This window comes from Octodon degus, unplaced genomic scaffold (assembly GCF_000260255.1).
Source record: "Octodon degus isolate 3935 unplaced genomic scaffold, OctDeg1.0 scaffold00058, whole genome shotgun sequence".
In the NCBI taxonomy this organism is placed as follows: Eukaryota; Metazoa; Chordata; class Mammalia; order Rodentia; family Octodontidae; genus Octodon; species Octodon degus.
The window spans coordinates 7,145,146-7,155,627 of record NW_004524634.1 but is presented as its reverse complement, the minus strand read 5'-3'; the positions used below and the strand labels follow the sequence as shown (position 1 = coordinate 7,155,627).

General features: G+C 43.9%; 1 protein-coding gene and 1 pseudogene across 1 annotated transcript in view; one reads left to right on the top strand and one right to left on the bottom strand.

Annotated features, from left to right (window-relative positions):
• Positions 1 to 349: 349 nt before the first annotated feature.
• LOC101575585 lies at positions 350 to 1,885 on the bottom strand (annotated as a pseudogene).
• An 8,439-nt stretch (positions 1,886 to 10,324) lies between these two features.
• The window catches only part of Gcfc2 (GC-rich sequence DNA-binding factor 2), a 26,340-nt gene continuing 26,182 nt past the window's right edge, over positions 10,325 to 10,482 (top strand). Inside the window, exon 1 of the mRNA XM_023718407.1 lies at positions 10,325 to 10,464. Coding sequence (XP_023574175.1) covers positions 10,346 to 10,464 — 119 coding nt within the window. The 5' untranslated portion in view covers positions 10,325 to 10,345. The remainder of the gene's footprint in view (positions 10,465 to 10,482) is intronic.

Genomic DNA, 10,482 nt, shown 5'->3' with positions numbered 1-10,482 from the left:
TACCATTCAGGTATTGAAAACACCCCAAAGGAGACAATGAACAAGATCTATTGTACCAAAGTCAGCAAAATGGAATGCAAATAGCATGATAAATGGCCTGCAAGGCTGTCTGCTACAAGATGTAAGCACAGTGATTCAGTCTACCACTTCTTTTGGACCTTAAGAAGGGGTTTGTTTGAATGTCATAATTCTCTTTTTGCAATTTTCTCTCTTGGTTGTCTTCTAGTTTGTGTTTTTCCTCTGTGTTATGCAGGCCATCTCCTTAACTGCCCCCACAAAAGTGCTTATTTTCATATATTAAATGACTTCTTTAGAAAAGTGGAGAAGGGTACGAGGCCACAGCTGCATGCTAACAGTTGCTCTTTATCACTCCCTTTGCTGCCATGACCGGCGGTGTCAGGCTCAATAATGGTTTGGCCAGTTTCAGGAAGGGGTGCTGTAACAAGCCTTTGGCTAAATCCCTTTTTTCCACATCCATTTCCAAACATCGATTGAAGAAATCCCAAAATATTGGAGACAATTTCTCTGGATTCTGAAGTTCTGGAGTTCCATTAGTTGCTATCAGGTACAAGGCCCGCAAGGGGTTCTCCCTGAGGTATGGAGGTGTTCCTTGGACCATCTTGATAGCCATAATGCCCAGAGACCATTTGTCCGCTTTGGGACCATACGCTTTCCATGTAACCACCTCAGGTGCCATCCAGTAAGGGGTCCCAACCATGGTGCTGCATTTGCTCTGCTCCAGGGTGATCTGGGCACAGAAACCAAAGTTGGTGAGTTTAACCGATCCTTCCACTCCCAACAGCACATTGTCACTTTTGATGTCTCTGTGGATCTCTTGATTAGTATTTAAAAACTCCAACGCCTGTAAACACTCCCTGCACACAAGCACAATCTGAGCTTTATCCATGCGTGTTTCTGTGACAACATGCGTGAGTGACCCACCAGCCAGGTACTCCATGACTACAAACAATTCGTCTCCCACCAGGTAACTGTCCAAGAAGTTAACTATGTTGGGATTCTTTGATTCTTTCATCACCATAATCTCATTAACAATCACTTCTTTCTTTGGCTGTTTCTATAAATTAATCTGTTTGATAGCAACCTCCTGTCCCAGTGCCACATCAGTAGTAACAGTGAAAACTGTACCAGAAGCCCCTTGTCCAATTTTGTCATATCTTGTATATTTCTTATTAGGGTTACCTATGCTCACAATAGTTCTTAATTTCTCTGTCTGTCATCTTGGTCTTCTTTTTTTGTTTGTCTCTGTAGACTTGGCACCACCACCAATGTGAGAGTCACCCACCGGTGTAGGGATAGGGTCAATCACAGAGTATGTATAAATCGACTTTATGTGCTCCAGCCACAGGGCAATGACAAGGGAGCAGGTTCTCATCTTTGTCATCCTCCTCGGCCACCGGGGCTGCTGTCTCCAAGCCCTTGGCATTCAGTGCTTGCATTCCTTAAGGGAAGCCATCTTTCTCAGGAGGATGTTGGAGGTCCGCAGTAAGTGAGCCCACCACTCCAGCACACCAGTAAACTCTCCGGTAACAGCATCAAACCTGACATGGATGGTGTGCTCAAAATCAGATGGAGGAGAAATCTATGGCCAACCTTTTTTTCTTCTTCTTCTTCTTCTTCTTCTTCTTCTTCTTCTTCTTCTTCTTCTTCTTCTTCTTCTTCTTCTTCTTCTTCTTCTTTTCTCTGTGCTTGAGAATATGGAGATGATTTTATTCCTGGACTTCTCCCCTGGAACAGAGGGCAAAGGTTTCAAACTGTGACTGTGATTGACTGACAAAGGATCTTTGCCTCCAGTGCTAAAGATGGTACTGCTCATTCTCACAGGAGGTTCTGGGGGCTTGTCTTCCAGTTCTCTGTTATCAGACATGATTTACAATTAGCAAATGGCTTGGGTGAGGCCCTCATTGCTCAATTTCTGTTAGTCTCATTCTTTCCTATTCAAGTTACTGTGTGTCTTCTCTCTCTGAGTGGACCAGCAGACGCGGTCCCTCCAGGAAAGGTGGCTCCCTGCGAGCTCGCTGGGTGCAGCGGGCAGGGCCCGGCAGGCGATGCTGTTCTGCGAGCAGGGCGGCACGGCAGGGCAGGCAAGCCAGCGGAGCAGCGAGGGGAGGGCAGGACCTTTCGGTGACCACACGGGACTGAGGGGAAGCTGTCCCGGGATCTACGTTGTGATAAGACGTTGAACCATATATTTTTTACTTTGTAAATTTTCTGTGTTGTGTTTTCCATTTCATAATAAGAAAAACAAATCTCAAATAATAATCCCTAGTACAGAACTTGGGGTGGGGGACTGTGGGGACTCTGAGTCTTTCAGAAAACTGATTAGTTAGAATCAAAGAATGTCTTCAGAACTTTTCCTAGAACTGAGAGAAAAAGGACTCAAAAATGAAGAGAGTCACTCACAATCACCCTTGATTCTGTTCTTTGGTAACATCTTTTCTTCTTATTAAATTGCCATGTTGTCTCAGTTACTCTTCTTTCATTGCTGGGACAAATCCCTGACACCCAAAACGAAAGAAGGAAAGGTTTATTTAGCTCACAGTCAGTGGAGGTTTCAGTCCATATTCAGCTGGCCCCAAGGCAGCGTGGCATGTGGCAGAAGCAACCTTTCTTAGTGGTAGCAAAGAGCAAAGGGAGTGGCAGCCGCTCAGGCAGCTAGCTAGCCTCTCTCCCCTCCTTACATTGTATTACAAGTTACTTGCTCCAGGGCAGGTACAGTATCCACACCCTCAATAATCAGTCACAAACTCAGAGGCCACCCCAGGACTTCAGGAGGCTTTGGGGGGACAAGACACCAACCATAACACAACCATACTAATTTTAATTTGATTTCCACTGCACAAGGGGGTAGTGGTCAATGTGGTCACATGGCTCCTTTTCCTTTCCAAGAATTTTTTGGTAAAGTACTGTATTAGCAGTTAACACTAAGCGTTTCAGGTTTTGCTGCTTGGATTTGAATCTGCATTTCATCACTTGCTCACTAGGTAATTTTCCCTTGGGAGTTTCTCCATATTTGTCTCTCTATCTCACTGCATGCACACTTGAACGTTATTTTGCTGCCTACCAAGAGCAGTGCTTTTTTTTTTTTTTTTTTTTTTTAATGTGTTTAGTACAGGGTCTCACTACACAGACAGGTTTCCTAGTGATTCTCCTGTTTTCAGCTTTCCAAGTGCTAGGATTACAGGCTTGTGCCACCATGCCTAGTCTCATTTGCCTAATCTCAATGTGCCACAGGGGCAGGGCCGGCACAGCACACCAGGCCAGGATCGAACCCCAGTCGCTGTGCTTGCCTGAGCAGGTGCTTTAGCCCACTGAGCTATCTGGCTGGCCCTTAAGATCAGTGCTTTTAATAACGAATTTTTACACAGACATGAAATAAAAATATTTATCTGTCCCCTTGTTAAATATCAGGATCAAGTATATATACTCTCTTGCCCTATATTAAACAATATTGACAGGAATCTTACCTCCAGTTTTTGCTGAAAAATTGAAAATGTTGTCTTAAAATGAAATTATATCATCTGTTCACAGGAGAGAATTTTAAAGTATCTCTATAATAAGACAGCAGGGAATTTCCAAAAGATTATGACACAATCCTTCTGTAATCAGTATATGTTTCACTAGAGGGAGCTCAGTACACACAACCAAATTGCAAGACATGCAGAATAAAATGTCATTTCATTTTAGAGCAAAACAGTTTCAGTAAACAGGAAATGAATTTGCAGAAATAGGGAATTTTTTAGATGACAATCTTTTTCAACTGTTAACCTTTGCAGTCCTAAATTTCATACATGGAAGTAATACAACATAAAGTGATAATCATCCAGTTAATTAATACAGTAGTATTTTACATGAGTATATTAGAGGACAAATAAGAGTTATCTTATTATCTTAGCCAGTGTGCATGAGAAAGAGAAAATATACAAGGCAGTGGTCGGTAGTCTACAAGGCAGAGGTTGCTTGGGGAAATGAAATGCTCCCTGGTTGCCCCGTCCTTAATGTGCAACCCCACGGAGCATCTTCCCCTTGAAGTCATATCTCCTTGGATACATTGGGGAAGGCATGGTCCCAGAGCCACTCCTAAACCTGTGAGTTCTGCCGCCTACTTCTCTGTTATCATTCACCACATCTCTGACACTCATAGCTCTGAAACTGTGGATTCATTGGCCTTTTCTTATCCACCACCTTGGCCAGCGACACCAAGTTCTTCATTCAAAATAGTGCAGTTAGGACTGTGTGGAGTAAACTTTTGTTAATAGTTTAGAAGAAAATATTATCATGTCTTCAAAACTCTTACCCTCTTCTGTACAGTAACGGGGAGTTCAGTGGCCACCATTCTCCTTGGGTTCCAGAAGCAAGAGCAAACTCATCCTCCCCCCGAGACTATGAAGCTTTTGAAATTCTATACATCTGTCTTTATCCAACCCTGGATTTGAAAATGTCCCATGAAAATAGATCCCAATATTGTTTGGGACAAACTTATACTACAAAAAAAAAATCTTTGTTTATCTTAAACTCAAATTCTACTGACACCCTACCTTATATTTTTTCTAAATTCTATCTTGGTATCATCTGTCCTTTCTTTTTTCAGGGAAGGAACTCAAACCCAGGGCCTCACACACGTAGGCAGGTATGGTAGGCAAACATGCGACCGCTAATACGTCCCCAGGTGACTCACCTGCATCTTAGTATAGCTGCATCCAGAAAGCTAAATAAAGTGACTGGTTTTCAAGTTTCATTCTTGTGAGTGGACACAGTTGTCTCAAAATTGTCTTCTCCATGCGTGTCGTGGGCTGCATTCATGCTAATTCAGTGTATATCGTGGGTTCTCAGTGTATATTGTGGTTGGTCAGAGTATATTGTGGGTTCAACACTATGCCAGAGAAGTAAGCAACTATCCTGCTTTGACTGCCTGCTCTCGACTCAGCTGAAGATGCTGAATTGTGGCATTTTTACATTTTTGTTAGGCATAATTTTTGACTTGGTGACTTTTGAAGGGAAAGGACAGCCTTCTGAACCACCAACATCATCCTTAGCTCACCCTTAAATTATTCCCCCTTGAACAAACTTGGGCATGAATTCTGTCCTATTGATCCCCTTTAAAACCAAGCTAACACCCAAAGTGGTGTTGGAGACTAACAGAGGACTGTTTCTGAGAAGGTATAGACAGAAAAGGGGAAAAGCTTCTATACTTAGTCAATTTCACTGTCTTTGGGTAAGTTCTTAGTAGTTTGTGTTTTTAAACACTACTCAGTTGCCAAATTTTAGACTTTGCGATGGCAGTTAGGCACCATTACAATTTGACATGAAATTTGTCAATGATTAAGTTACTCAAAAATGTTTTTAAATCTTCAAGATTAATTTCTCTTAGTATCTAGTGCTAACTATATTTTAGCATCTTGCTATTTAGAATTCAGTTCTCAGAAAAAGTCTTCGGCTTCCCTGAGAGCTTGTTAAAAGTGAAGATGCTCACATCCCACGACAAAATTGATTGCTGAGCATCTCTATGGAAACATAATTCCTAAGTGATTTAAGTGGGTTGGGCCATAATTCCTGCTAAGTTTGAGCCTAGAATGTTTCCTAAAACACTATGTGTTAAAGACACAACCACAAGCCTGTGGCACTACTGGAAAACAAGCGAACTTTTAGGGGGTGGGGCCTAGTAGGGGGAAGTTAGGCCATTGGGGGTGTGCCCTTGTGCAGGATAAGGGGACCCTGACCTCTTCTCTGTCTCTCTGTCTCTCTCTCTTTCTCTGTCTCTCTCTGTCTCTCTCTTTCTCTCTCTCCTTCCTCCTCTCCCTCTCCCTCTCTCTCTTGATTCCTGGCTAGCATGAGGTAACAGCTTTGTCCTGCACTGAGTTCCCATCATGATGCACTACTTCAGGACAGGCTCAGAAACACTAGGTGTGTTAGTTGATATATTGTGTCAACTTGGCTGAATCAGCTGCGGCAGTTCTCAGCATGGGGGCCTAGCTCTGCAGGTGGGCAGGGTCCAGGAATTGAGAAAGGCTTCCTGCAGCCCTGCTGGACTTCCTGCCTCCTGCCGCCCTTCCCAGCTTGGGTGGAGAAGTCTCAGTCTTCTCTTCAAAGGAGCTTGGTCTTCGCAGCCGTGCCACTTTGGAGGAGCTCCGAACTTCACTGTGGAGCACCGATCTTCGCAGTCAGCGCAGAAGGAAGAGAGTGGCTTGATGGACGCAGCTGCAGCTGCTGCTCCTCCTCTACTCTTCATTATTTTCTGCTTCATGAACTGCTATTCTTTGCCTTGGAGCCAGTGGAATATGGACTGAACCCTCCAGTAACTGTGAGCTAAATAAACCTTTCCTTCCTTCATTTTGAGTGTCGGGTATTTGTCCCAGCAACGAGTAAAAAGTAACTAACACACCAGGTCAGTCAACCATGGAAGTCTCTAAAAATTGTGAGCTAAGAGAAACCCACCTTTCTTAAAAGTTGATTTTTCTCAAGTATTTGTTCAGTGATAGACATCTGACCAACTCAATCCTGAATTGTGTTGACATTCCCAAATGTCATATTCTCAAATGGTGAAAGCCCATGAGATTAAAATACCTACAGCCTAAAATCCCAAAAGATCAAAATCCAAAAAGGTTCTGGGGAAAAAATTACAAATTCTTTAAAAGATATGTTTTTACGTTCATAAATGGCACTTCCCTAAGAAACATAAAAATATGACAGAACATAGCACAGGCCACTTTGCACAATAAAATAACCAATAGTAGCATACATATCTTTGCAAGCAAAAACATTCAAATGTAGTAAGAACAGTCCTGTGGCTGTAATACATATGAACAGATGAAATATAACCATAAGAAAGTAGGTCAACACAAGCACCTGTAGCTGGGATATAGCTCAATGACAGAGCACTTGCTAGCACATAAGAGACTCTTTGTTCAGTCCCCAGAACTACAAAATAATAATAACAATAATAATAATAACAACAATAATAATAATTGTATTAGCTTTCTCATTGCTGAGACACAACATACGACGCAACTTAAATTGGCTCCTAATGTCCACGGGTTCAGGCCACTGTCAGCTAGCAGGAACATTGTGGCAAAAGGATGTTGCAAGATTCAGGGCATTTAGTCCACGGTTAACTGGCAAGAACAACAAGCAAAAGGTTATAGAAAAGTTGATGAGTTTATGATGCCCAGGAAGTGCCAGAAGAAGAGGCCAGGGACCACACCCCAAGGCCAGACATCTACGACCAGCCCAGGCACACCCAGAAGTGTGTCCACCAGTCCTCCAGCTGATCCCGAAGGCAGGCAAAGTGACAGGCAATAAAAATAATGAAGAAAACTGCCACAGCAGTCAGGGATAGAGCACTGTATTTGGTGCATTTGTTCTGTCGAGACTGGATGATGTCCATACACAATGAGGGCTGATCGTCCACTCCAACGCACATGTTATTCTCATAGACACTCTTAAATAGTGCTTCATCAGCTTCTACTTATCTGTCCCATCTACCATTGTGCGACTATTCTGCACATTCCCAAACCACACTAATTCCCTCACCACATTTCAATGGAGTGTTTTTGTGTGGGTTTTTGTTTTGCTTTGTTCTGTTTGCACCTCTTATAAAGTTTTTCCCCTCGTGCTGCCTGATGATTGCAATTTTCACAGTCTTAGCTTTCATGAGTTTCATATTTCAGATTTTAATCTGTTGAAATTGTGATACTTGAATTTTTAGACTTCATTGATTTTTGCTCCTTCGGGATTGCCTTTAGGATTTATGTAGCATTTCCATCATATTCATACACGCTTGACCAAGACTGTATGAATACTTCTTATTTATTTTGGCAGAAGAGAATTTTTTTTGGAAATGCATCTTCCAATGACAAAAGCACTCCCTTCCCCACCCAGTAGCCTCCTGCCACCAGCGCAGTTCCCAGTCACTCATTAACGCCCTCTGGTAGTGGTGTTTAACCTCAGACACAATAGGTGGAGCCTGGGGAGGTTCCTGGGGGACCCCAAAGCCAAGTGGACTTAGTGGCCTTTGAGGCTATCTGTGGACTTTGCCTAGGATGGGGCTCTGCTGGATCCTTCATGGAAGGAACTGTGCAGAGAGGTGAGAAAGTTCCTTGATGCAAACACTGGAAAGGTGGTAAGGACGGAGACCCCTTCAGCCAGATCTCAGATCTCTCTGTGATCAAGAAAACCAACAGAAAAGCACCCCTATGAGTTAATGCACCCACAGATGGCTATTACTTGTTGCTAGAATGTGATACTGTTCAGTGCCAATTACACATGTTCAGTTTCTGTTATAATGCACTAAGAAAACTCTTCCCAGATAGAAGGGGTGTGGTTTTTTCAGTGTCAGTCAATTCTTAGACCCCTTTAAGTTATATGCTGTGGAGGCTTGGATCTGGGTTGTCTCCCCCAAAGCTGTTATGCCATCAGAGGTGGGATTTTGGATGGGATCAGTGGTTAGGTCGTGGTGCTGCTGCATGCATGAGTGGATTCATCCACTGGTGAGTTCGCAGCTGAGTGTGCTCCCAGTGTGAAGATGCAAGTCACTGGAGGCACAACTGCATGGGTATATATACTCCCCCACAAGCTCCCCACTTCTTTCTCTGCTTCCTGACCACCATGATGTGAGCAGCTGTTCTCCCCCAGACCCTCCCATCTGCCTTAAATCTTGCTACCTACGTATGAAAATGTGAGCCAGAATAAATCTATCTTCCTCTAATCTGTTATCGATCCTCAAAATTTACTGCGTATGATCAGCTGATAAAATGAGTAAGGCAGGACCCACCTAGACATAAATTCCTTAAATAACAAATTGCTCAACTGTCTTTCAGGTGAAACCTACAGATTCTATTAATGACAGTAAAAATTAACTTTTCAAGAACGGACATGAGCCAGAGTGACCATTTGATCATTAGGTCAAATGATCATTGCACATCGTAAACTACTCAAAATCAAAGCACGGAGTATGTCATTACTACCCACCCAAAAAACACACAACTTGTAAAGCAGGATGATGACCATCTGGGCTGTGGGACATAACCATAAAACTGCCTCTTTCACCATCCAGACAAGCAGCCTTTCCCCTCTCTTTCTATAAACTTCCCCAAAAATCTACAAAAAGGCACCTCTGAAATTACAGCTCAGGGCCTCATTGCTGGCTGGCTATACCATACAGGTTTTCTTCTTGCAAAAATCCTGTGCCTAAATATTGGCTCTTGTGCACTTCAGATACCAAGCCTTTGCTTTGTATCGGTGACAGTTAGGTTTGGTTTTCAGATTTTGTGCAGAGACGTTGGAAACTGATTTGCAAGGAGATTCTTATGAAGACACTAGAGTAATTTAGTTTCTTATCTTGACAACAAAATGTTGGATGAGGCAGTTATGTTTTGGACAAAAATTATGAGGGAAAGGGATAAAAAGGGACAGGACAAGAAGAAAGAAGTATACTGAAAAAGTCAGCATGAATGGCTTATCAGAGCAATGTTTACCAAAAATACACTCATAATCTAAAAAGCAGAAAATGTAATCCCTTAAAATAATCCATTCCATGAAACCCACAGAAAAGCTTGCATTCTATTGTAGGGCCCAATCCCAGCAAGAGAAATGAAATAAACTCAGTGATTAAGTGATCCAGATGCAGGTGATCAGAGGTCACCAAGTTATGACTGGTTTCACCAAGGACACGGAACACTCCAGGTTCAAGTCCAGGACCCTGTGAATACAATCGGAGTTGCCACACCCATTCCTTGTTGTCTGTATATCTTTAATATAAAGGCAAAGCTTTTTTCTCTGGACCAAAGCCTTTAATCAGTGTCTCTTGAGGCCCCATTCCCTTCGAACTGTCGCTTGCTTTTTGCTTATCACGTGTGGCCTTCACTGGCTTTCAGATGTGTCCCCACCTAACACATCCTTTATTATTATTTTTCTTAATTCTTGGTTGAAGTTAGTGAGCTCTGTTCAGAAAGAACGGATCTGGCTCCACTCCAGAACAGAGAGCGCAGCGTCCTTCTCCTAAAAGGAATTTGCACAGAATGATGCTCTCTTTGGACTCATCCTGGAGTGACTAGGGGGCTATCTGACACCCAGAGCGACAGGACCAGAAAAGAAAACCGCCCACTCCGAGCTGGAGAAAGGACTCCGCCCACCAGACCTAGGGACTCCGCCCACCAGGCCTAGGGACTCCGCCCACCAGACCTATGCCCACACCAGTCACGCATGCGCAGAGCGACGGGACGTCGACGGAGGGAGGCGCTGGCGTGCGCACGCAGCAGCCGGGCGAATCAGGGGCGCGCGCCGGGTCCCACTTCCGGGATTCGTGCAGGCTGCGCGCGGGCACTCAGCGATGGCTCACAGGCCCCAGCGGACCTTCCGGCGGCGCCAGGTCGACTCCAGCGATAGCGATGGCGCAGAGGATCCGACGGCTGAGGCCGGGACGCAGAAGGAGCAGGCGGCCCCGGGCTCGCCGGAGCGAGGTCCGCC